The sequence below is a fragment of the Merops nubicus genome, unplaced genomic scaffold (assembly GCF_000691845.1).
Source record: "Merops nubicus isolate BGI_N331 unplaced genomic scaffold, ASM69184v1 scaffold9126, whole genome shotgun sequence".
Taxonomy (NCBI): Eukaryota; Metazoa; Chordata; class Aves; order Coraciiformes; family Meropidae; genus Merops; species Merops nubicus.
Window position 1 is genome coordinate 1 of NW_008612894.1, and position 26412 is coordinate 26412.

A 26412-nucleotide genomic window follows, 5' to 3' on the forward strand; every position below is an offset into this window, starting at 1 on the left:
CTTTTTACACAGAACCAGGACATATCTTCAATAGAGGTTAAAATAATGAATGGATTTTTTTATGATCTGAAGTTGTAGTCCACTGCTTCAGCTCTATGGAGCTGTTATTGGGAAAAAAAAAAAAAAAAATCAGGTTTTCCTTCTCAATATATCCCTAAAGAAAAGTTGTTCTCAAAGTGCCGAGTTTATTCAAGGTTGCCAGAAATTCAGCTTGACAGTTTCAATGGGGCATATAAATCTCCAAAGAGCAAAGGGGTAAATGGAAATTTTGGGTTAGTTTTGTTCTTGGATTGGCACAATTTGCTTTTTTGAAATTCCATAGGTGAAGTTTTAAAACACTTTAAAAATATCCGCTGTTTCGTTTTTGCTGCTGCTCATTGGTTTAAATCAAATGCATCGGAAGTTGGTTTGCTATCTCTGACAATGTGTTACACTTCTTGGAGAGAATCCCGTGCAGAGAGACTGTAACTCATAAGGTTTACGTTCTCTAAACTCTGGATATTATTTGTAAAGTTTTTTTATTGGTAGCCTAATTCTAAACAGTTTAACTACATTGCTTTATTGCCTAAGCTACAAGTGAAAATTTTAAGCAGATACTTTTTCTTTTTTCCTTTTTTTTTTCTCCATACATTTTGTGTGCTAAATCACTGCTTTAAAATTTAATTTAGTGTAAGAATGGTCTTTTGGTGTTTGCATTAGATATTTGACCTTAAAAATATCTAAAAATGTAATAAAACAGTCAACCGTAAACAAAAGATTTGTTAGTTCTTAATGTTTCCTATGCTGTGTGAAGTGGTGGCTAACACTTCTTGTATCATAAATCATGTCTCTACAGCTTTTTTTTTTCCTTTACATAGGTGAAGATGTAAAACCATTTACTCCTGAGAAAACCAAGGAAATTGTGATGTCTCTACAGCAACCTGCAGTCTTCTGTAATATGGTTGGTGACTGGCCAGCCCTGCACTGGGATGCAAAATACCTTTCTGCGATGCTGGATGGAAAGACAATCCAGTTTAGGCTAGGTCTGAAGACAGTGGACTTAGGTAAGACTCAGATAGACGGGTATTATATGCCACAACTCTCTATTCTAAGTTCTGCAGTCTTATGCATCTCCATTATCACTCTTCACTCTCTTTTGTATTGCTTTTCACTGCAGGCTTTGTTTTTAGGACATGGGATTTGGCCAACAGTGGAACTCTCACTTGTGTGTTTATTCTTAGGAAGAGGCATGGTGGATAACACTAACATATAATAAGAATCAAGCGTCTCAGTTTTCTTTCCTTGCTTTGTAGTGTGTGTGTATTTGGCCTTGGTCTTATATATTATTCAGTTGTTCATGTGAGATGAACTTCCATATCCATAAACTCAAGTACATTAAATTAGCCAGCTAACCAGGCTATCTTGGGGTTTTTATCTCAAAAATGGTGGTGATTCTCACCTTCCTCTAGAGGTTTTATAAGGCTGTGGTGGTTTTCAATACTCTAAGGTCCTCAGATGAAAGATGCTACAGAAGCACAAAGCGTTAAGAAAATTACTTGACACCAGTACAATAATTTCACCTCTTACCCGCCAGGTTCCCTTGGACATCTAGAACATGCCATGGGAGAAAGACAATTTTTGCACTCGATTTTAAACACTACAATTTCATTTCTGCCTGTAGCCACACAATACTAGTTATAGTCTGTCCACAGATGACGTTTCTTTCATACCAGGGAGAAAAGATACAGGAAACATGCTCCAAGGTGATAATCAGTTAGCCACCTTAGAGGTTATGCATTGCTTTATTCATGCCCTGTACATTTTTTGCCCTCCCAACCACACACCAAAATACATTTTGCCATGTACTTTCTTCCTTTCACCTAAAATACCTCGTCTCCCTTCAGTGTGTTTCTTTTCCCCCTAGGCCAGATAAACCCACCTCTTAAAAAGCATTCAATATAAGTAATGTGTTTTAGACTCCACCTAGCTATTCTTTCTCTGTTCTTCTGACTTTCTTCAGTTGGACTGCCTCTTTGTTGGAACGTAGGGTCTGCACAAAGACTCCAGATGGGAGTCTACTAATTCCTATAAAAGTAGTAGAATTGCATCGTATTATCTTTCTTAACAATACTGGGTGAAACTTGCTTTCTTCACGGTATTGTGACCATATTATTTCCTGTTCAATTTTTGCAAGAGGAGTGATGAAACAGAAGTGTTAGAGGGGAAATGCTTGGCATTTTAGGATTTCTGAGCACTTTACCACCATGGATTAATGATTCCTATGCCATTCCTGGCAAAACAGATGTAGTTTATTCACTTTCTACAGATGGGACAACTGAGGCATAGAATTGATACATTGGCACACATCTTCACAGCAATATCTCTATAGTTTGATGAGGTATCAGCCAGTTCTTGCACTGGATGTGAAAGGCAGTCCATTGCCAGTAGGGAAGATGTTGCATATATATAACATTCTCCTTGATATCTTGTTAAAGTGTCTCAGTTGTAATACACAAGACTTCCCAGGTAAAAGGATAGATTTTGATCCTAGTCTCCATTACTTAGTAGGCACTTTTTGAAGGCCAAATGGGTATGCCAACTGGGAAGGCTTCTGATGGGATTGGTGGAGTGTTATGTAGCTAAATGATGGACTGATGCTACCAGCAAAGTAGGCAAGAGTCCTCACTTCACAATAACTTGTAGTCACTAGGGATATAGAGTGGATTTGAATTTGTATCTTGAAGTTGCATCTATCTGCATTTTGCTTTTTCCTAAAGGCATCAGTCCCTAGGCAGCAATCATTTGTCTGCAGGAACCTCCATTATATACTAATGTGAGCTAGAAATGTCTTTGAGAAGATGGGTAGAGCCTTCAGGGGTTATATTGTAACTGGATGAGACCTGTGATGCTATAAAAAATTTGCATTGTAAAGGATATATTAGTGAAGCCATTAGCCATGCCATCTCAGAAATGATCTCGTACATTTCATGTGCCATAGTCATTTGGAAGATGGTTGGTCGCACTCTTGCATGCCTAACATTTCTTTCAGTGAGAGCCTCTCTTTCTTACTATTGTTGATGCTAATGTACCCATATGAAATGGAGGCAGTGATGTGGTTAGAGAAAACAACAGGAGAATACAACTAAAATTGCATTGATCTTTCTGATATTGTTCCCATGTTTACAACAGATTAATTGCCTTAAGAATAGATGGGACCAGTCCTGACACTGAGTCAGAAACATATACAAGAAAGAAACTGTTCTCTTTTTTGTAGGTATATTTTGATGTCACTTGTGAAATGGCTGCTTCAGAGTTTCTGGAATTATATAAGTTTGAGTTTTTGATAGTATTCTGTCCGATTACACAAGCTAAACAATATGTGTCTGGTAGAGCAGAAAAAATACAATCAGAGTATTAAGCATTGACAGAGATAAGATATCTCTAGAGAGAGTACCAGTGTTCATTACAAGCACAATGAAGGTGCTATTAATCAGGAAATCCCCACCCACCTAGTTCCAGCCATGCTAAAAGATTTGTTTTTCTGAAGTGGGATAAAGGTTGAGCAGCAGCTACAGAAGCTGAGTTTCTGGCAGAGAAAATGCAGCATTATAGCTCATCTATCTGATGGTTACCTGGAGCACACCAGCAATTACTAAGGAAGAGCAAAGCTTACACAAAACTGTCTTCTCTATGCAGATGTTTCTTATTTTGACTGTTTTCACTAGTTGTGTAGTAAAATGAATAAAGAATGAGTTTCCTGTGAAGAAGCTGGAGAGGACAAGAGGTTGTCATGCTGATCGGTTATGAGTCACAAGATCTCTGGAGGAAATTTAGAGATGCTGGATAGAGCTGGTGCTGTCAGATACACAGCTGAATAGAAAAGGGCTGCAACTTGGACATCTGTCCAAGAGGCTTTGCCACTAAGGACGGCAAAAGAATTCAAGCCTCTGATGTTTAATGTAGAGAGGACTGCGAAGGTGGCCACAGACTCGGTAGCTGAATAGGAGGCTGAAAATACAGTACAAACACCATGTGCTGAATCAATGTCACATAAAGCCGAGATCTGAGGTGGTTATTGGAGTTGGACGTGGATGGCCAGTTCTTTGGTTTGTAAGGGTGCCTGTGGTTCATTACAGTATTAAATGGCTATTCCTTGCTTGGATTGTTTAAGTAATTTTAATCCCCCAGGAGCTGTGAATAGACATTTGATTTAAGTTTAAAGAAATGGAGAAGACATTTCACTTGCATTCTTACTGGAGCTTTAGGGTATTTTCTTTAAAGAAATGGAGAAGACATTTCACTTGCATTCTTACTGGAGCTTTAGGGTGTTTTCTAAGGCTATTATCCTTTTTTTTTCCGCATTTCCCTTAGTATACATTGTAAATACTGTCTTTCTGAGTAGAACAGATTTTGGTGTCTGTCAAGACCGAACCTTAACTGAGGAAGTGAGAAGCTTCCTCCAAAAAGTACTTCTTCCCTTTGTCCCTCCTTCCAGTTTCAGACTCTGGCATTAGGTGGGAGAGAGGAGGATCATCATTCCTTCAGGTAATATAGCCTCAGACAGCATTTGTACCTTACTTTAGACTTAATCTGCAATTTATCAATTACAGAACACCTTCAGCTTTTAGTCATTAAGTATTAGGAAACTGGTTAATAAAGTTCTTGCTTGCAGCTGCCCACTGCTAACATTTTCACCCCAGTTGCAGTGTACAAGTCCATCTAAGCCATCTGTCTAGATTACCCAAATAAATCCTTTATTACTATTTATTTTTCCATGAGCACCCACACCTTGGTACTGAACAAGTTATAAATTAAACCAAGAACTCTGGCCCGAGGAGATTGTATCCTGGAAGATAATCTTGCCTTTCACAGTTGGATTTTTTAAAATGAAGTTCAGAACAAAATACACTGTACAGTAGAAAGAACGTATTTCTTGCCTATAAAACTCTTGCTCCTGAGTTATCTTGGAAAATAGGCAGTGTCCTGAGCACCCTTTGTTCTCACCAAAATAATACAGGTACTGAGCCAGCTTCAGTACTGCTTCTATCTTTTATCTAATTTTTCCATCAGACTATCTTTTAGTAAGGTGATGCGCATTGCATTAGTGGGCGTTGGACTGAACACAGGGAGTCAGATCTAGGGGGCTGGTTATTGCTGGTGATTTATATGTCGTGTATGCGTTACAGGTAGGGAGCCCTTCTGCACAGACCCAGGCTACGGACTGCTGAATAGGGAGGCTTATCTGACATTTTTAGTTAATGAATTTGATATTGGGGGGAAGGAGAACCACTACCTAGGCTACTACAGTGGAAAATGGCAAAATGATAGCGATAAAGGTTTGCAAAAGCTGTTCTTCCTCCCAAAGGGAATCAGAACAAACACGTGAGACTCTGTGGGAATTGCTGCGGTAACAAAATGAGAGCGGTAAAGAATGAAGGGCTGCTGCTGCACAACAGTGAAAGGATCCCATTTCTGAGCAGCTCTCTGCAAGTTACACAAGGTTAAATCACAGCTCTGTCATTGTCATTCATGCAGGCTGCAGTCACTTTTTCCCGGTAGTAGTTACAGTAAAGTAATATTTTATTTTTTTTTTACATTGGAAGCTGGCACAATTAGCAGCTGTGGGAAGTGAAGATCTCTGATTAACCACAATTAAAGTATGCTATGATGTGGCTTATCTTGTAGACTTTCCAGGGGACCTGACCTTGAGCAGAAAGGCTGTATCAGTCAGCCTGACCAAAGCATGATGGGAACAAAACACTGCTGGTAAATACTTTTTACCTCTGCCAAGGAACACCGCAATATGCTTTTGTCAGTCCCAAATGAGAAATAAGGACACGCAGCCTTTTAGAGGGATCCTTGGCACACGTGTGACTCCATAATTTGCTTCCTATACATTACTGTGCTGATTTGGTTATTGCTTTAAGGAAAGGAAAAGATGAACAGGAGTACATCTGCATAAATCCACAGAGACAAAATAAAGGCCACACAAATATTTGTGTGCACATTTGCAGCTCACACTTAAGAAAGGAGGTGAAGCAAAGGACAGATTCTCAGCTGTTTAGGGAACTGGGTGTGTTATTCAGTTATTGTTCTGAAGAGCGCCTTGCACATGAGCAACAGTGACTATTGGTGTGCTTTTCCCTCACAGCAAGTTCAAGGTAACAGCTATTCACTTAGACCTTAATGAAAAAACAATAGTCTCAGACTTTAATTATGAGTTAGGTGATAAGGACCATTTTATTGACCAGAGTCAAACCACCTAGTCCCACTTCATATCTCATGCTGCATTTAACCAGAGCTGTGAGAGAAACTGTGTATTATTTTTTCCTGGTTCTGTGCTCCGTGCTCACCTAATATTTGACTTTTCTTGTGTTGCTCTAGTTCCCCAGTTTGAAACCACGTGTAGCTATGTGAAGGCTACACTTGAAGAGTTTTTGGCTTGGAGTTGTGGGCAGCTTTCTTGTCTCTCTGGACCATTCAGTTGTTACGAGTACTCCAAATACTGGGCTTATGCTGACTACAAATACATTGCCAGAATATTTGAAGAGAAGCCAGAAATTTTCCAGGTAAAATATTAAAATTATCTCTTCCTAGTTTAGTAATTGCAAATTACCTAGTGTAACTTCTGAAACCTCTACAGCTCTCACCTCTCTGTTCCTTTAGCCTTTTATTTTAAAAATTTCAGATAACACCTATTGGCTCTCAGGCTAGTGGAGAACTAGTACTAAGTAGCAGGCACCTAAAATTCTGTCTCCTTATGTGCTTAAAAACATCATCACAAGTGACAAAAACAGCTACTAGATTGGCATCACTCCCCTTCCTATTTAGCCCAGCATCATTTTGTGACTGGGCAAGCTTGGGGAGCACTGAGTCGTGTGTGACCTTTGCAGTGAAACACCTTCCCTTCACCTCTGCTGAAGGTATGGCAGCGAGGTGGGAATTGGCTGTGGAGATGACAGGCAGAAGACAAGCCTGACATGGTGCAAACTTGAGACCCTGCTGCTGACCCAGAACCACCTTGCACCCGAATGGTACCCAAATTAACAGCTACACTCAGGAGACAGGATTTGATGGCATGGTTCACTTGTAGCAACAAGACTGTAATGTGGGTTTGCTCCATGTTTTGCTTTGTGGCTCATTTTCTGGAGCAATACAGTTCCTTCCCTTAATATGTTTAGATTAGTGTAACTGTTTGCAAAGAGGAGAGATTCTGAGTCTGCAGGATTATTATTCTTTGATTGTCTGTGGAGGCAGTAAAACACATGAAGTAACCTGTCCACGGAATTGCATAATCCATAATAATTTCCAAATGCAGGTATTAGGACACCTACCTAGGGTATTTTCTTTTACTTTCTCCATGTCTATCTGCTATTTCAATGTATTGGTTCATCTACCTTTCTGCTACTTCTCTTTGCAAATTGTTAAGAGGGCAAAATTAAGGATAGCTGTACGAAAGGTGTATTTTTTCAAAGGACAAAGAGTAGTAAATGAAGCCTTATTCATTTCTATACTTTCAAATGTGAAGATGGAATCATAATTCCCTGCAAATAGTGTATCTCTGGAATAAGAGGCAGTACGAACTGATAAGGTCCCTCAAATTAATTATTTCCTCAGAAAGCACTTCCCATGCTCCTTATATGTATTATATTCTTTCATACTGGTAAAATCTGTATTTTCCAGTGCTCACTCTTTTTTCAGACTGTCTCCTTTCCCATTGTTCTGTGGGTCAGAAGGCAAGGCCTGGCCACAGCGACCATCCGACCTTTCTTTCTCTCCACCATTCCTAAGCACACTGAAATGCAAGGATCACATAAACTTGGGCTGCTAGATCACGTTGTTTGAAACAAGTTGGGAGTTCAAGGAATGTTTAAGGCTTCCCCAAATCTTTGAGTGACTTCCTGTATCCATGGTCCTGCCTTGGTCTTCTCTCTTCCTGCCACAACAGACAGCATTTTCCTGTGTTGCATGGCACAAGGTAGTAGCAGCTATGAAGACCTGAATAGCGTGGTGCTTTATTCAGTCAATAAAAACACGCTTGAAAGAAACAACCATTTTCCTACCTCCTCCTTTCCCCAATTCAAGAACAAAATTGAAGCTCCAGGGATTGCATTTCTGGGCAGGTGTCATGCCACAGCCTTATCACCTGACCTATAACAAGCAACAGATTGTACTGCAATTTTAGAATAGATACACGTAATGGTCATGCCGTGGATTTTTTTTTAAAGCAGAATCAGGGAAGGAAAAAAATCGATGGTGTTATGCAAGCAAATATGGTGTATGTCATCTGCCAGTTTCACAGGCATTGGAGTGAACTGCATCTGTCAGCTCCAGACTCGTATGGCTGTTGAAACACTGCTACACAATTTATACCAGCCAAAAGAGATCTTTGTAGAAATTCTCTTCCATTCTTGTGTGAATTTGATGATAACCCCTTTTTTCTCTTTAGATTTTATTTAGATTTACGTAAGGTGATTTGAAGGGGAAAAGAAGGCCAACTGCACTGTTATTTATAGTGATTAATAGGGCCATTTAGAAGTTATTTGAAATTTAGATTGCACTGTTTATCATTTACAGTTGTGTGGGCTAAGGTAATGATTCCATTATTCTAATCTATGAGCAGTATCTAGCATCTTACGTTTTTTGTTCGGTTGATATTTCATTACAGAATTTGAGATATAAATCAGAAACAAGATATATACGTGAAGTTTAAATAGAAATGAGACCTTTTAAAGTGACATACGGGTACAAATTAACTTCATTATAAGCAGCAAATGAAATAAATATAATTCATAAGTAATGTGCCATCTGTTATGGCTGGAACACCTTTTAGTGAATTTCTCCTTACCGTGGCGTTTTATTGTAGAAAAGGAACCCACTGTGACAAGATTTCAGTAATCCTACGAGTTCCTTCTCAGCTCATTGGTTAAAAACTATTTTACCCATAATCACTTCAACTATTTACTACAGCTGCAGCATTTTCAAAAAGTTCTTTTAAATCTAATATTGATTATGTGTGCTTTCTTTCCACTTAAATTGTAACAAAATACAAAAACTATTTAGGTGTGAGATTAAAGTGTAGAGATGGAGTTACGCTTAACTTTATCACTGAAATAGTTGTATTGGATTTTAAATTTTATAGCTGCTAAAATCTATAGGAACAACTTTTTTTTTTTTTATCTTTTGCTGCCTTTGACAAATGTTTATATTACACTTCTGCATTTTTTTCAAATGATATCTTTAAGATCAATAACTCTGAAATTCAAAATCTTTAGTAGCACCTAATTTTTGTGAAGGCTATCACTCATTTTGAGGGTTTCCTGGTACAGAGTCATGGTGAAGTCATCTTTATAACAATGTCTAGCTGTAGTTTTCCTCATCCATAGATCTTAAAAAAGGATAGCCATCCACCTGTCTGCAAGCAGCTAGCTTACATACTTAAATTAGGAGGCTAGACTCCTTTTTTCTCTTTGTAGGCAGCAGAAAGAGAGAGGCTTTTCCAAGGCGTGACTGAGAGTGCTTTGACAAGAGCAGGAGCCAAGCTTAAATTAGGTTCTTAAAGTTAGGTGATGTGAATGACCCCAAAGTGCTTCGCTGAAACGGAACAGATGCTGTTATCTTCCTTTTCAAGATGGGGAAAATAAAGCTCACTGATGAAGTGATTTGCCTGAGACCATCAGGAAGCCAGGAATTGAATCTCTGTTTCCTAAGGCTCAGTCTGGGGCTCCAGCCAAAAGGCACCAGTATCTCTGGCCAGTATACTTCAAGAGCTTTCCAATAACAAATGATCAGGCCCTGTAGATGGCAGGGTGAGCTACAGAAACATGGGAAAGCTTTAGCCAAGCTGTGCAGACCCATCCTGCAAAACCCTTGACCTATCTGAAAAATATCTCGCTGTCCTTTCTTCCAGCTCTTGTGGGAGGGTCAATGGACTGGAAAGCTCCAGGATCATGTTTGATACACATGCATACCTGTTCTGCCCTTTCTCACCATGTAATCAAGCTTAAGTTCACTGCCTACACAGTTGCCTTTCCAGAATACAGGGAGAGAGCTGAGACAGGAGCAAACAGAGAGCAAATGTGCCATGGGGATTATCAAACTGGTTTGAAAAGGGAATAGGGATCTTTCTTTCATTTGATTTTTAAATGCTGTATGTCAGAATTTTTCTAAAAGGTATCCTGTGCTTGAGTGGATGGTTAAGAGTGAAGAAAAAAAAGTGTTGGAAAAGAAGCCACTTGCGGCCACAGGCAGTTGGGCAGTCCTTCTGCAGGGAGAACAGGTAACTGGGGTGATATGAGAGACTGGATGAAGACTGGAGACAGAGACCTCGGAGGGTGTGAGGTCAGAGAGAAAAAAAGTTCAGCAGAATAAATGTAGCTAGAGAGAATTTTGAAGGAAGGAACACAGGCAGTGCATGCAGGAACCCCACCAAAGACCAGCAGCTGCAGTGGATAAAAAGCAACTAAGCAGTGGAGGCAGAAGGTGAGAGGCTCAAAGAGCTGAGTGTAGGATGTGAATCCATTCAACAGCTTACATAAATAATCTTTCCATTGCTCTAGGATATCAGGTGGTCTGACTTTGGTTTTCCTGGAAGAAGTGGGAAGGAAAGCACGCTGTGGATTGGTTCTGAAGGAGCAAACACTCCCTGTCATTTGGACTCCTATGGCTGCAACTTGGTGTTGCAAGTACAAGGAAGGTAACAAATGCATATACATACAATAAATCCATCAGAAAGTTGTACTGTGCTATAAAGTTAGTTTTGGACTCTTTGAGTATTATTTGTAGGTCCTGATTATTTTAGTCTTCTGAGCCCCCAATGACTGAAGAGCATTGGCACAGTTCTATAGGAGATGGCAGAACTTTGGGGGGTTGGAGCTTTACTGGGGCACAGAGGTAACAATTTTATTTTATTCTCTTCGTGGAAGGTCTTTCCTTATCTGTGTGTTATGTGGTTCAATAATAAACTACTACTTCCTAGTAGTTATGAATTCAGGAATTTGGAATTAGGAGATAAAGAGTTAAAAATAAAAAGCTGAGAAACAAAACAGAAATAAACTACTTTAGACTTCTACTATATTCTCTGTGCAAGAGTCTCTAATAGCCTGCTAGAATTAATTTTAAATTGGAACATCAGGATGGGAGCAGCCAGCTGTGAGCAAAGTTGAAAGGGACACTGGAAGCTCCAAACTAATTTTGGAGCATATAGTTTTGTTGCTGTCTTTCTGCCTGTTTGCATACAGTCTCATTTTTCCCCCAGCCTTTTTTTTCTCTCCTTTCCTTGCATATTGGCCTCAGGTTTTTCTTGTTGTTGTTGTTGTTGTTGTTTTTTGTTTTTGTTTGTTTGTTTGGTTTTTGTTATCTATTATTGCTAGATAAAAAAACCATGTTGCATGCATTTTTTATGTTTGATAGCATATAGTGGATGGAATAATTTGCCAGTGGGATTTTAATGTGCTTAATTACTCTGACATTTTATAGAACAGTAAAATCACGGTGGTCTTGTGATTAAGATGCAAGACTGGGAGTCTGTCATGCTGACTTCTGTACTGAGCAGTGCCACAAGTAGACTGCCTTTAAGGCCTGAGGCATATGAATTTGTCATCATCTTATCTGTAAGAAGGGTAATGTTGTTTAGCTCTCAGCCAGGTTTTCATTCATGTTTATAAACAGCCTTGAGATCCTTTTGTGAACATGCAGCAGAGACACTCTGGAAGCCCCCCTCAGCACTGCATTTTGCTGCAACCAGTCCTGTAGACTTCAGGTTGCATCAGTAAGCATTGTGCATTGAAGTTCAGACAGTGTATTTAGGAATCAGAAATGTCATTTAAAACCATGAGACTTACATCCCTAAATATCTTCTAAGGATCCACCTAAATACTGGGTATGCTAAATACAGTAATCCAGCAGGCCTGACATGCCCTGCCTCTTTGATCTGGACCTTCAGGTGTTGAACTCGAGCCAGAATTCCAGCACCAGGTAGCAGTTTTGCCTGCCTTCCCAAGACATTTCCTCCCCCTCCAGTAGAACAAAATAATTGTTTTTCTCAAGGAAAGAAGCCTAAAGCCTTTGCATGGCCCGAAAAGACAAAGTTGTTTTCCTCTTCTGAGCAAAGCCTATAAATAGATTGCAAACTTCCACAACTGTGTGAATCCTGTGCTTCTTCAGAGCAGAAAGATTCCCTTTTGAGACTCACAAAGAAGACACTCTTTTTAACAGAATATAAGCTTATGCTAAACTTAAACAGATTTGCCAGGGACGACTCCTTAGCCCTTTGTTGCTATCTTGGCTTTCCTCCTTGCATCCCTGGGGCTTCTTAATATTTTGCTTCATGATATTGCTTTGTCATAAGCCTGCAGGATTAACCCACGAGCCTCCTAACCTAGTAATTCTCTACCCCTTCATAAGCTCTAGTTTGGAGGGCAAAATAAAGCTGCAGTTTATTAGAGTTTCAGGAGAACTATTTTTTGTGCTTGCACCCAGCAGTAGCTTTGGTAATTATTGGGAAATGTCAGCGGCCGATGGCACTTCCCTCTGTACCCAGACAGCTCTGGCTACCCTGCTATTCTTGTTTCTTCTGGTTTTGTGCCATTTGGCTGCTTTTCTCCCATTTCCAGATCTGTGACTTAGAAGTGGCAACCAGGAGTGGTAGGCAAAAAGAAAGGAGTACCAAAGCAAGGGACAAAAAGAAAAGATTTTGCTAAAGTCTGAAACAAAGAGGAGAGCTGCTCAAATTGTCCAACTGGGCTGTAAAGTACTGCCTTTATTTTTCCATTGCTTAGTGCATGGGTCAATGTTGTACTGATTGTCTGGCACGTCTTAAAGGTAATAAATTCTCCCTTTGTGCTTCTTTCCATCACCTAAAGTACTACCATATAAAACTCCTATTTCTAAATAACATATGTATGTGCTTAGATACTTCATTTATAGTACCCATAAAACTGGCACCACTGGTTCTAGCACATTCCTTTTTCTCTCATTGATCTGCTCTGCGTAAGTGAAGTAGAAACATTAGCTCCTGAGACGGCCTGTGTCTCAGCTCTGCTTGGCCATGACTGCTGTGTGTTGATCTGCTTCTTTGGGTACATAGAGAGCAACCTGGAACACAAATGCCCTCAAGAGCAGAGCGATCCAGTCCTGCTCCATCTGAGATTTAGTCGCACCAGTGAGTTCTTAACCCCAGTGGCCCATGCAAGCCACATATTCATCATCTAGTAATGATAACACAAAAAAACCCACAGGTGTTTCAGGATGCTTTTGTTTATGCCATCTGTAGCACAGGAGCATCAAGGTGAGTTTTGCTAATAACAAGGAGTTTTGCAACTAAAAGCCAAATAAGTACTGTAGGTGAGGCTAGAAAAGAGAAGATCATGTCCCTACTCCTTTACTGTTACCATTGGAAGCACACTGCCCTCCTTTTAAAACAAACATAGAAGCATAGAATGGTTTGGGTTGGAAAGGAGCTTTAAAGGTCATCTAGTCCAACCACCCTGCACGGAGCAGTGTTTCATCACCCTCATTGTAAAAAATTCCTTCTTTGTATCTAGTCTAAATTTCCCCTCTTTTAGTTTAAAACCATCACCCCTTGTCTTGTTGCAACAGGCCCTGATAAAAATATTGTCTCTGTCTTTCCTAAGTACTGAAAGGCCCCAGTATGGTCTCCCTAGAGCCTTCTCTTCTCCAGGCTGAACAACCCAAAGTCTCTCAGCCGTTCTTTGCAGGAGAGGCTGGTCATTTTTGTGGCCTTCCTTTGGATCCACTCCAACAGGTTCATGTCCTTGTGCTGAGGATGCCAGAGCTGGACACAGTACCCCAGATGGGGTCTCACCAAAGGGGCAAAACGTGGGCACAGCAGCTACTCGTTCAATGAATGAAAGTATGTTGTCTCTAACAAAACTATTTCCCCTGTTTTATAGTCATTTGTAATGCTCTGAGCATCTGTAAATGCTGCATGTTGCTCTGTAAAAGGGAGGAAGGAGGAACCAGATGGAAGAGCTTTTTTTTTTTTTTAATTATGTTTTATCTGCCTTTTAAAAATAATTTGTGAGAGGCTGCAAATCTTTTCAGTTAAAAAATTAAAAAGTGGAATATTTTAAAAACGCTTTTAGGAGACAGCCTGTAAGCACTGCCTGTGTTCTCACTGCATAGGAGAGTCACACAGTGAGGCAGATTTATGTTTTATTGAAAACCTTGCTACTGCCTTTAGTTCTTTTCCTTCCACTGACACGCACTGAATACATTTTTATCTTCTCTCTATTTTCAGGAAAAGATGGCACCTCTTCCCACCTGGTGACACCAGTTTCCTTTATCCCACTAGGATCCCTTATGAGGAATCCAGCATATTCAGCAAAGTCAATGTTGCCAACCCTGATCTGAAACGCTTTCCTGAATTTAGGAATGCAACAGCTCACGTCGTTACACTCAGTCCAGGACAGGTACCATTCACATACAAGCTCTGCATTAAAAATTCTAATGAATTATTTAACTGGCTAATCAAGGGCTAGAATATCTTAACACATTGACTGTGGAACTTCCCTCTTCCCTCCCTCTCTGCACTCAGGCTTGGTACGTTTCTCTCAGCACAGGACCTTCCTTTGCTCACAGTTATTTTACTAGCCATTTTTGTACAAAACCCACAAACATTTGGAGAGTTAGTTCAATTGTCTGCCCAATTCCATTACAGTTCTAGCAATCACTTCCAATTTGTCTGCTTTAAAACTTTCTTGAACAGTACTCCAACCTGACTACTCTGAAACCCATACATTCCATAAAATGTATTTGATTAATAAGCGTGTAAAGGCAGGAAAGGAGCTCGTATTCTGATAGTAAATAACCTTCACCAGGGAACATTGCCCAACTTGTTGCCTTAATAGCAGAGCATTGTAATACTGATACTTGCATTTAGAGCACACACCATCCGGAGGTTTCCTGGTGCTTTACAAGGGTGTGAGGTATTATTAAGTTTAGTTGTAAGTGCCTGGCCTATAGTCACACAGACAGCAGCAGTATGAGAGCAGGACTTGTGACTCCTAATTCATAGTCTCTTGCCGTGGATAGGATCCTTCTTCATTGAATGAGGATGGTCTGTGTTTGTTGTCTGAATTACCCTTTCTCGTTTGTTCAGCAGCGCGTGTCCTTGTGACGCGCGCCTGCGCACCTCAAACTGTCAGGCCTTGCCAAGGGACCTTGCCAACGGTCGTTGCTCCGGCCACTTGAGACAGTGGAGTTGCCACTTCTAGAGCCTTTTCACCATTCTCCTACCAGATTTTGTCACCTCTTTTAACCTGCCAGCTCAGCAATGTGGGTGAGTGTTACCTTGCCCCCAGATGGAAAAAAAATTTGGTCACCTTCAACAACTTAGAGAATGGATTTTTGCTAACCCAGCTAACTTTGGAGGAGAATTTTGGAGGAGGCAGAATGAGGGGCACTCCTCTGAACTAATGAGATGGCAGACTGGACCAGGATAGTAGTTTCCAACAAGAAATTATGTCTTAAATACGAAGAGTATGCTTTTCTGCTGGCACAGTTGCAAATTTGGGATCTGTGATCAGCCTTCATTGTTTGCACTACATTAGCTCCAAGTCATACTCCTAAAGCAAATGATTAGTTTCACATTCTGCACTTTGTAAGGTTGCAGTGTTCAATAATTTAAAGAACAAATTTTTACTATTGATAAAAATGCCACATCCATTCAGCACTGCATTATCCATGCTCCCTAACACTATTTCAATTTATCGTCTCCTCTGGAATGATCAAGTGTGATAGTGAACCTTTAATATGATCTTAATTTTAATTAGACTTAAAGCAATTACAAATTAATCTTGCTAGTAATAAAGATCCTGAGCCAGCTCAGTAAGACAAGTTCTCTGCATTGCTGTAAAGAATATATTGTTTGAATTTCTGGGGAGAAAGTAACACAGAGACAGCAATGGAGGAGTGGAGCATTGCCTTGATCCATTTTATCAGTGCCTTTTGGGTGGTGGTTTCCAGCATCTCATCCAGAAGCTTACAGGGGAGGTGGCTGGGGACTGCTGCTGTTTGATGGAAAGGAATGATCTAGAACTCCTTTGTTAACGAGGGAGAGGATCCCTAAATAACAACAATCTTAATACACGCTTAGTAGTGGTTTTAATGTAGAATTCACACAGTTATTGCAGAATTTGCAGCCAGCTTTGTTTTGTGATTAAACATAGCCTCCCTGCTCCTCCCCAGAGGGTACGCAGAACATTTTGGATTATATATTGTAACAATAAAGGGTTGAAAAATAAAGACAAAGGTGTTCTTAGGTATTCAGGAGAGCAACTGCATGTAGGGTGAGTGCAGCTTTGAATATCAAAAACTCCATGTGTCTAATGCCACCTTCTGGCCGTTGTTTGCTACAAGCTGTTTTTCTACACCCATTTAAGACTTTAAAGCAGGATTCTTTCCTGCAACGTTGTACCAATGCACAATGCATGCTTCGATTGCCTTCTTTGTGCCTTTTCACTGTATTGTTCAGAGGTGAATTTCTTCTATGGATTTAGGTAGTTGGCTGAGGCTTCAGGTTTTATTAGGTTTCATCCTGTACTTGACCAGTGACTGTGGGCTGAATTGCCACAGAGATCTTAACACAGCTTCTGGTTGTCATTTAGTGATCTGTTCTCGGTACGAATTATAACAACATTTACGTATCTGATTTATTTGAATAGGCAGATGAGTAACTGTAGAGTTTGCAGCTGTACATACATGACTATATTCATAAAGTTACAAGCTCAAGTTTTACCACACAAGTGTAGGGGCTCCTTATAAATATTTGGACCTGGTTGTCTATGTGATGGTTGCAAGGCTGAGTGGTAAGCACGGAGCAGGAGGCTGACTGCTGGTGGACTTGTGCTTACTGAACTAGTGAACTTTCACTCAAAGCATTAGTATTTTATTTGTTCATAAATTCTGCAGTATTTCTAGTGACACCTTGATTGTTTTCACAAATATACAAATACTGCTTAAAAGAGCACAAATGAGGTAAAATATGTCTGTTCTAGTGTATTCCACCCTACACTTCAGGACAAGGGTTAAGAGAGTTAGGGTGAGACCTGCTACCCTCAGCTTAAACCCCACTGAGGACAGATGTCCTGTGTGCCGTCAGTGGGAAGGACCTGGCACCTCTACAAGGCAATTCATCCTCCCTGTCTTACGTGTAAGTAGTGAAACACTACATTGTTGAGGGAGAGTTAATTTTAGTAAAGGAGAATTCAGAGCTGTCTGCAGCATTATTCATAGTCGATAACTGGTTTGGGAGAGGAAGAAAGAAAGAATGTTCATGGGTGAGACTACAGGCCTGGCTCCAAGTCACCCCACAGAGAAGGCAGACAGCCCAGCTCAACCTCCAGACACCAGGACTATCATCTCCATCACAGAAGAGGCACAAAAGTCCAGGAGCTGAATTTACACTAGAACTGGGCGATGAAAACACCACTCAGCCTGCAACACAGATAGACAACTCCATGAGGTCCCCAAAAGTCAAGCAAACCAAAGGTGAAAACTGTCAGTTCCTAATTCTTTTCCACCTCTTCCTTGAGATTCCCCGCAGTCCCTCACCTGGGTCCCTATGGACACAGGAAGGTAACAGCCCCACTCCCTTCCTGAGCAGTGCTTTTCCCTGTGCCTGTGTTTCTGACATCAGTGGCCCTCAGCACTGTTTCAGCAGGTGGGAAGACATCAGCTCAGGAGGGAGGCAGGGTGAGAAGCACCTTCCTAGCACCGGGGCAGCCAGGCACCACCTGGGGTGGCAGCACTCTCACAAAGTCCTCATGTGGTGTTCCACAGATCTGACTGTGCATCTATCTATTTATTTTTCATTGTCAGGGTTTCAAGCAGCTCTGGGATTTGCTTGAGTCCCCTGCTAGCCCTCCACCTTTTCTTCCCATCGCACTGGCATTCTTTGGTGCTTCCTTTTCTCATGCATTTACCCAAATGTCTTCCTTTAATGAGCAGGAATTCCTTGGTATAATATTTCACTTCAGGTTATGCTTTCTTTTTAAGTCAGTTCCACCTTTGCCCTACCTTTGCACTGTATCAAGTTAATCGTGTCCATTGAGAATTTAAACCTGTTCTGTTCTCTGTGCTGTACAAGTCTTCAGCATTGCTCCACTTGCTCTCCCAGCTGTTCTCTTTCCTCCCCTTACAGATCAGAATTCTGGGATTTCTGTCCTACTTTGGCTTCATCTGCTATATTTGCCTATCACTAGCATAAATATTAAAATTATCTGATTGGTTGCTGTTTAGATTAGTCTCTTCCCAGCCCAAAAATCTAGATATATTCTATAGAAAGCGGGCTAACACAAGATTATCTCTTAGCTTGGAATGGTTCTGTCTTTCTTTTGCACTTTACATTTTTCTTGTAAAATATTTGCTGCATTTTTGTGTGTGTTATTTTACTGTGGTTCACTTTCACATTTCCTACTGAAATGTAGTTAAATCTGTGTCCCATGTTCATGAACAAGGAAGCCTGCTTAGTTTTATTATAGAATTGATAGCTAGGGGTGGTGGTGATGGGGTTTTGTTATTCTTTTTCCTCTTTTTATTTTGCAAAGCTAGAAGAATACTAGTTTGTAAAGGTAGAAGAACCCCACTCTACTTATCTCAGCTGGATTTTTCTTTGTCTTTTGTTTGTTCTGCTTCTCCCTTACTAGCTGTATTTTTGGGGTTTAATTACTTTTTTCCATTTCTTCATCTTCCTTAAAGTGTTTATTTTTGATATTTTCAATTTTTTGCTGCTGTAAATTCTTACTTTAACAAGCCTAAGTTTGTCCAAAAATAAGAGGGAGAGGAAGTGTCTTTATGGTACTTGTTTTGCCTCCAAGTCACAGCTCTGTAGCTCCTCTATAAACAGCATCAGCAAACAGTGCCAGCTGTGGAAATACTCAACCTTAACCTGCAGCAAGTAAAGTCTCCTCTTTGGTTTGAAAAGACTGGACTAGTTGGGGCATTGGCTTTTCCTCCCAGTTACGCCTTCTCTTTCCAAAGCAAGACTGTCTCTGCTTTGTACATGACTTACATTGAGCCAACACGTTCCATTCCTAATTTCCATCTTGTTTTTCCAGGCAGGCCCTCTTACTGAAACATTTATATGCCTCCCTTAATTTACCTCTTGCTTTTGTTCCCTTACTACATAGTCCTTCTGCACCATACCCTAATTCCCTAATGTCTTCATCCACTTCTCCAGCATATTACAAGCTCACTCTTCCTACACAGGTCTCACGGTAAGGACCCCACTGTTGAAAACAGCTACATCCTCCAGAAGCTGTGCCACCCTCTGCTGGATAACAGTTTTCCAGGCTTCATCGATATGCCCTGTCTTTTGGGGGGCACCCAGACTATTTAACAGAGTTCAGTGTTAAGATCCCCTTTATGTGTTTGGGTTTGTTTGATTCTGTAGTCAGTAAAATGTGGACAAACACTTGCTAACAGGTGACTAATTGGGACTAATGTAACTGCATTTTTTCATTGAAAGTGTAGTTTTCTGTGATAAAAGCACCATTCTGAAACTTTGTGTGTGTAGGAAGCATGTTTTGGCTTCAGTCTGTGTAGGGTTTTGTACACTTTTAGATGTCAGGAGCAACTAATTGGTGATATTTTTAAAATAATGGTCCTCCACAAACTGATTTCCTTGTCTGTTTTGTATGCTGTACTGGATTAAAGTACAAATTCCAAATGTTTTTGACCTTTAGAGAGCCAATGATTTTTTTTACTTAAATTGAATCCTGTGGAGAACATTTTCTCCTCTGGCCCAAAAATGACTCTTCTCTGACTGTCCTGTAAGTGTGTGCAGGACTAGGGCCACAGTCATTGTTTCCTGTGCAGACATTTTCTCGTTAGCTCTGTTTTGATATAATGAAGCACAGGGCTATCTAGGTAGCAGAACATTCTTTTAAGCAATTTGTGTCTATCAGGAAAGAGACTTGTCTGCAATTCAGATACAGATCACTGCTTCACTTCCCCATTCTGAAGTGTGTATTTTATGTCACTGACCATTTTTATTCCTTGTCAAAAACCATTTTTTATGCTTTTCCTGATAGCTCCATGCTAATCTAATGTTCAGCTCATCTGTAAAGCTTGTCTTATATCATCAAAACAACATTAATGTCTTGGTACCATTAAAGCCATGGGTTAGAATCAATTTTGTCACAGCTATCATCCTGATATAGTTGTAAAGCTCTGATCTTAACTAGATTGTCAGGATTTCTGGGACACCTTCTTTTAAAAGCCTATCTACTAAAAAGCAACAAGTTCAATACTGGTGATTATTTACCAGAATTAAAGCTACATATTGTTAATCACCCAGATGAGCATTAGGATACCTGCTTTTTGGGGAGGCCAGCTGGCAGTACTTCTAAAGAAACTGGAAAGCCTGCTTAGCTGGTGAGTCTACAAAAGAATTCTTGCTTAGCTGAGACTTTCTCTAAAGCCCTGCTCTACTGCTACACCAGCTGCACTCCCTTTGTAGAGCCAGACCTTGCTTACCCAGAGCAGTTAGAAGGTTACAATCCTGCTTCACAGGAGGAGTCTTGATGAGAGGTAGTTCTGGATCACGTCCACTTCTTACATGACAGTATTGATACAAAGGGAGGAGAGAGTGGGCGTTTCAGCCTTTTCTCAGGGCTCTTTAGAAGAAACAGATGAAGATCACCTCCCACCACTACTCCTTGCCTGATTCTGCCTCTGTATCCCACATTACCTTAATTAAAATCCTTTATCTGTCTTCAGGCTTCTGCTAGTACCTTAATACAATGTCTCCAATTGCAGGTCCTGCTCGTTCCAAGGCACTGGTGGCACTATGTGGAATCCATTGATCCCATCACTGTCAGCATAAACTCTTGGATTGAAATGGTACTTTCCTGTTTATGTCATGGGGATGCAGCACTTCCATGTCTGCATGAGCTTTCATCCCTTGCCTTCCAGGTTCAGCTCTATTTGGTATACTATTTTCAGAGGCTGGGGAGGGAAGAGCCCTTGTGAATACAATTTCTCCAGAAGAGTCTTCCACGGTTTAAAATCTGAAGCCCCAGCTGAGCAGAAATCACATTCAGGTTCACCTCAGTCAGGAAAACAAATACAAGCTAAACTTTTCATGTCCAGTTTATGGGCTAACTAGCTTTGTGCTGGACAGGAGATGACAAACCAGCAACTTCATCTCAAGCACATGCTTACATGCAAAGCCAAATGAGAACTTAAATCAGATTAATTTGATAGGAAGTAAGTGCTGAGGGTTTTTGAATTTTCATTTTTCTGTGATAGTCTTGATTTGCCTGGAGTTGGATCTTCCCAATTAACTGGTTTTCTTTCCCCCAGGCTTTGATTTTTCTTGCTCATGTTAACCAGTATGTACAGGATAGTTCCAGGGGTATTATAGAATAGTTTGGGTTGGAAGCGACATAATAAAGGTCATCTGGTCCAACCCCCCTGCAGTGAGCAATGTCATCTAACTAGATCATCTCTATGCTGCAGAAGGTTTTCTGTTTCAAATTGCTGTGTCATTAAACCTATCATAATATAAAACAATAAGATCCCTTGAAATAACCTTCAAAAACTGCCCTGCTAAAATACTTTTTTCTTTTTTTAAAAAAAGCCTTTAATTAGACTAGAAATGTACAGGGAAATGAACACATACTTTCAGCTACTATTGAAAGACCACATGATGCATTTCTCATACCAACATCAGACCAAACATTTGCAGAGTAGAGGAACTCAGTTAGGTGCTTCAGTTGTGGGGAAATTTTCCAGACAAGACTGTGTTTCGAAAGGACAGCAGGCCCTAAGCCTGTGCCAAGGTTTTATAGCCCTAAGTACAGTGCCCATGCCAAGCTCTTACATTGCCCTAAGTAGAGTCAGGCTGCATCCAGTGCCAGAGAAAACACCAGCAGTGTTGTAGAGCGACAATTCAAGCCTGCCTTAAATTTGAGCAGCCTTTGAGGTAATTCAGAGAAACTGGCTGTGTGGCCTGAGCTTGGAAAGATCATGATGTCAACACACACACTTGTGCCCTAAGCCGTGCCTCACAAATGGACCCTCTCTGGAGCAGCAGGTCAGGGTTGGATCCATTGTGCTAGGTTGGTAGCTCCCAGGTGCCTGCACGATGCATTGGCTATTGCATTTCTTGCTGTTCTTGCATGCTGCAAGAAAAACACATAATGGATCTAAATTCCATGGCCTTTCTGGTCATAAAAGTCTTGTAGAAGTCGCTAAGATCCTGTTTGGTGACAGCAAGAGCAAGTAGTTGGTGTGGCATTATAAACAGAAGTGTTTGCTGAGTCTTTCTAATGAATGATACACCCTCCCCTTCTCCAACTATCAAAAGCTGCCAGAGACAAGTGTAGCTATTGCAACCCAGGTGAAGGTTAACCCCACAGCTGATGTTGGCAGCACTGTCAGGTGTTGGGCAAATCCATCTATAAAAATAAATTCTGATATGGGTGCTAAAAGATAACACTAAGAACATTTTCATTACCAAATCAAGCAACATTTGTAGTCATGGTGAGATCATTAATTATATTCACAAGACTTTAGAGTAGAAGTTTAATTTGTTTTCAGCTGGATGTAAGCTATTCAGTGTTTCTTGTGTTCCTAACCCTGTACTGATTATTCTTATTCTGTCTTATTCAACACACCAGGATGAATACCAAGAGTGCAACACCTTAAATAATGTCCACATGTAGACACCAAACTCTGGATGCTTGGCTTATTAATGGCTTTGTATAACAAGCCCCCAACACAAAGTCACCAAATGTTAAGAGCATTTCCCCCAGCTTCTATCCCAAATTCTGCTCAGGGTTCCAGGATGAATTGCTGCCTTCGACACTCATACTAGCAAGATGCATGGTTTGCTTAAGGTGTTCCCAGAAGCCACAATTAGGCAGTTAAGGGCTGTGAGCTGACTCGGTTACAGCTTTCCTCCAAAGCTTGTGTGTCCACGCAGCTCAGTAAAAAGCAAATTTATGTAGCCACTCCCAGGCTCTTTTTGTTGGAATAACTAAACAACGCATCCTCTTTGGAGCATCTGATTCTCTTTTTCCAAATAGAAGAAACTCAGTTAAGTGGGAAAGAAAGCTAAAAAAGACCCTATAAGCTTTCTTCTGCTATGCTAAACTAGCTAGTAGGCAGCTGCCTGAGAGGATGATGCAGGAAGCAAAGGCCTGAGACAAAGAGCTGGTTACAACTTAGTTTCCAGTTTTGCAAGAGAGCTCTCAGAAGAAAGCTTTTCCTTCTGCTGATGTTTAAAACTGCAGTAGTATATTGGCTGCTGTTTGAAATGCTGGGCTTTGAGCCCTGAGTTAAGGTTGACATATGGGTGATTCCCACAGCCCTTCGTAAAGAGGAGGTGAGTTTGCCTTATAGCTTCCCCCCAGGGTGCGGCCGGCCCTGCAGGGAGAGCCAGAAGGGAAATGAGCCCCAGGGGTCCCGCACTGAGTTGACAAAGGTCAGGTGTCTGCTTGGGGATAAAAGCTGGGACCACTGGCAGGGAGTCAGGAGTGTCTGTCTGTGAAATGGATGTACTTAACAGAGCTTCCTGGTTTGAGGAAGGACCTCCTGACTCTCCCTGGAACTGGGGCCTGGTCAGCTTGGACCTTTGCAAACGTGGGCTAGGAGGGTGAGAGGTGGCCATGTGGCCACCCCTATCTTATGTGTTTAATCTCTTGACCTGGTTGTTTCCCATTCCATCTATGGGAAACCTTGGTTCTTTCTTTGTTCTGCCTGTTGCTGGTCGGGCAATGTCATTGTTGGGATCATTTGGGACAATGTCAATTGCATGTGAACTAATTGACTTGTTTGTACCCCCAGCAATTGTTCATGGAATGCCTTTTCCATATTCAATACAGTCCACTTACTGGTTTGTCTTTCTGCTGGCTGGGTCATTCCTGCAAAAAGTCATTGGCAGAACACTGTTACATGATAAAATATTTCCTGCACTTCCTTAAGACTCATTTTTGTGCATCTGTAGCCCCCAGATAGTCACTGCCTTGCTGTAATATCCTGTGTGTTTTAAGTACTTTAATTAGAAATAATATGTAGATATATAAAATTTGCTGTGTACTTCTATGATCCTCCTGGTCCTAAAGAGCTATGTAAATGCATATATTAAATGTTAACATTGCGTTGTAATTTCAAGCACCAGATTCAATTAACAGAACACTAAATAAGGGAAAAAATTATATTCACACACACCAGAATCCATTTTTTGGAAATCCTTACTCAGATGAGTAGTCACCCCAGAGCCTGCACTGTTACCCACGGGGGGGCTGCATGCCTGAGTGGGAGCATCACAATTCTGAAGCTTTTCACTCACTTCACATACATGAGTATGGCTTTCAAAGGCTGTCCATTTAGTTCTTCCCAAGATCTTCCAGCTTTGTGCAGAGACCTAGATGCTAACCTGTCTCCACACACTTTGTTTCCTTGAGGCAGGATGAAGATCATGTAGCCCGTGTAGAAGAAGCAATAACTCGAACACTGGTATGTGCCATAAAATCAGCAGAAAATCCTGGTGATGGAGATCTCTGGCTAAATCCCACAGAGGTAAGCCCTCTCTTGCTCCCATTATAGCAGTGATAACACAGAATTAGTGACATTTTGCTTAGCTCCCCAAGTCTTCCTACTGCCCAAGAATTTTAAATTCCTTCCCTTCATGCAGCAAACAATTCATGAAGGATAATTGTGCAATGCTGAACTGAAATGTATCTATCTCCTTTTCACTGAGCGTATCCTGGGTCTTTTCTTAGGTTGAAGCAACATCCCATGAAATCAATCTTCAGTACCTGAATAAAGCAGTCTCTGCATATTTGAAGCGTCAAAAGGCAAGTGTGCCAGAGCAAGCATGTTCCAGCAGCACTGGTGCAGAGCAAAGGACAAGCACCTCGTGCAAGAGGAGGAAAAGGGAGGTTGGCTTTGAACTAGAGGGCTGCGGATTAACTCACGAATTTGGCTTTTCAACATTTAAAGCAGAAAAGCTGCAGAAAATACCTTTTGGGCCTCATCTTATTCAAGTTTTACCACAGTCTCAAGAAGCAAGCTCAATGGGTGCAGTTGCAGCTGGAAGTGACAGTAGAGATCTTCTTCATGCAAATGAAGGAGGACAGGTTGGAAAATTACACTGCACCAGGAAGCAACTGGTAATGAGTGACAACTATGAAATGCCTGCACATCAAATGGATTCAGACGGCAGCCCAAACCCCTCAAACACAACCCTTTCTACCAATGATTTGCTAGACTGTTTGGTTAATCCACATGTCATTAATTTAGTGGCTCAGCTGCTGTTGGAGAGAACAAGAGTTTAATGCCAGAGTACTTTATCATTTCTGAAATAAAGAAATCAAATGGCAGCCTTGTTCTGGGTGTTTAAGCTCTGTAATAATTGAATGTTTCATTTCAAATAATTTTTAGGTATAGACACAGTTAATGGTTAAGTGGCAGATGGAAATTGAGCTGAAAGAAGAATAACTGGTTAATGATAGCTGGGAAGAGAAAGGTGTGTTTAGTCAGAGTCCCCGAGAGTTACAAATGAAACAGAGCACACACAGTTATACTCCCACCAGGATGCATGGATGAAATCTTCAGAGTGTTCTACAGCTCTGAGCTGTGAAACAAGTATGGCTTGACAATGGATGGGAGGAGGAGGTGCTGGCACATGGTTGCATAGCAAACAGGTACAAAGAATGGGAGAAGATAAACTGTCTTGCTGTAGGCTGCAGCCCTTGACCATATTTAAAGCAAGAAGGTCAATAAATGATCAGTTAATCACATTAGAAATAGTAAGTTCAAACAAACCTAACCTCAGCCAAGAGACAGAACACTCACTAGTGCATCTCCTTCCTCCCTGCCACAAAATAATTTGTTTTGTCACAAAGCTCTAGGATGGGGTGAGATAAAAGCCCTCAGCAAGAAAGTGGCCTTCAGCTGGTTCAGAAACACTTGAAGCTGGGAAAGGCCATTGGGAAGTTACTGTTATGATTTATATAAAGCCAGATGCATATAGCTCCCTACCTCCAGTGAAAAAAACAAAGCAGTTATGACTTTCTACTTCTGTCCTTAAGATCTAAGGAAGCATTTTGCTTGTTTGTTTGTTTTTTCTTTTTTTGTTGTTGTTGGTTTTGTTTCCTTCTGTTGTAAATGGTTGCTGTACAAGACCATCCTTTCTGCAAAGTATGGTGGTCCCTGGACTCGTTCTTGAAGGCTGGGTGGTCCTTTGATTAAAAGGTTATGGAACTTAAAATATAGGCACTGAAGCTATGCATAAAGTCTTTTTTTTAAAAGGAAATAAAGCTACTGTCTTTTTCTGGGGAGTTCTTGCCTCCTCTGCTCAGGTTGTGGTGGCAACAGAGTACGGTGTTTGCCTTAGCCATAGCTTCAGAGGGGTTTTTCTGGGACAACTGTGAAACCTTTGCTCATGTCTACTAGCACCTA

General features: G+C 40.8%; 1 protein-coding gene across 1 annotated transcript; it reads left to right on the top strand.

Annotated features, from left to right (window-relative positions):
- Positions 1-857: 857 nt before the first annotated feature.
- Positions 858-25327, top strand: HSPBAP1 (HSPB (heat shock 27kDa) associated protein 1; the record flags this gene model as incomplete). The annotated part of the gene is made up of 7 exons (XM_008941697.1): positions 858-1043; positions 6364-6548; positions 10539-10675; positions 14240-14411; positions 20761-20844; positions 24418-24528; positions 24732-25327. Coding segments are annotated over 7 exons (1430 nt in total), but the record flags the coding sequence as incomplete, so codon positions are not given.
- Between the last annotated feature and the right edge of the window lie 1085 nt (positions 25328-26412).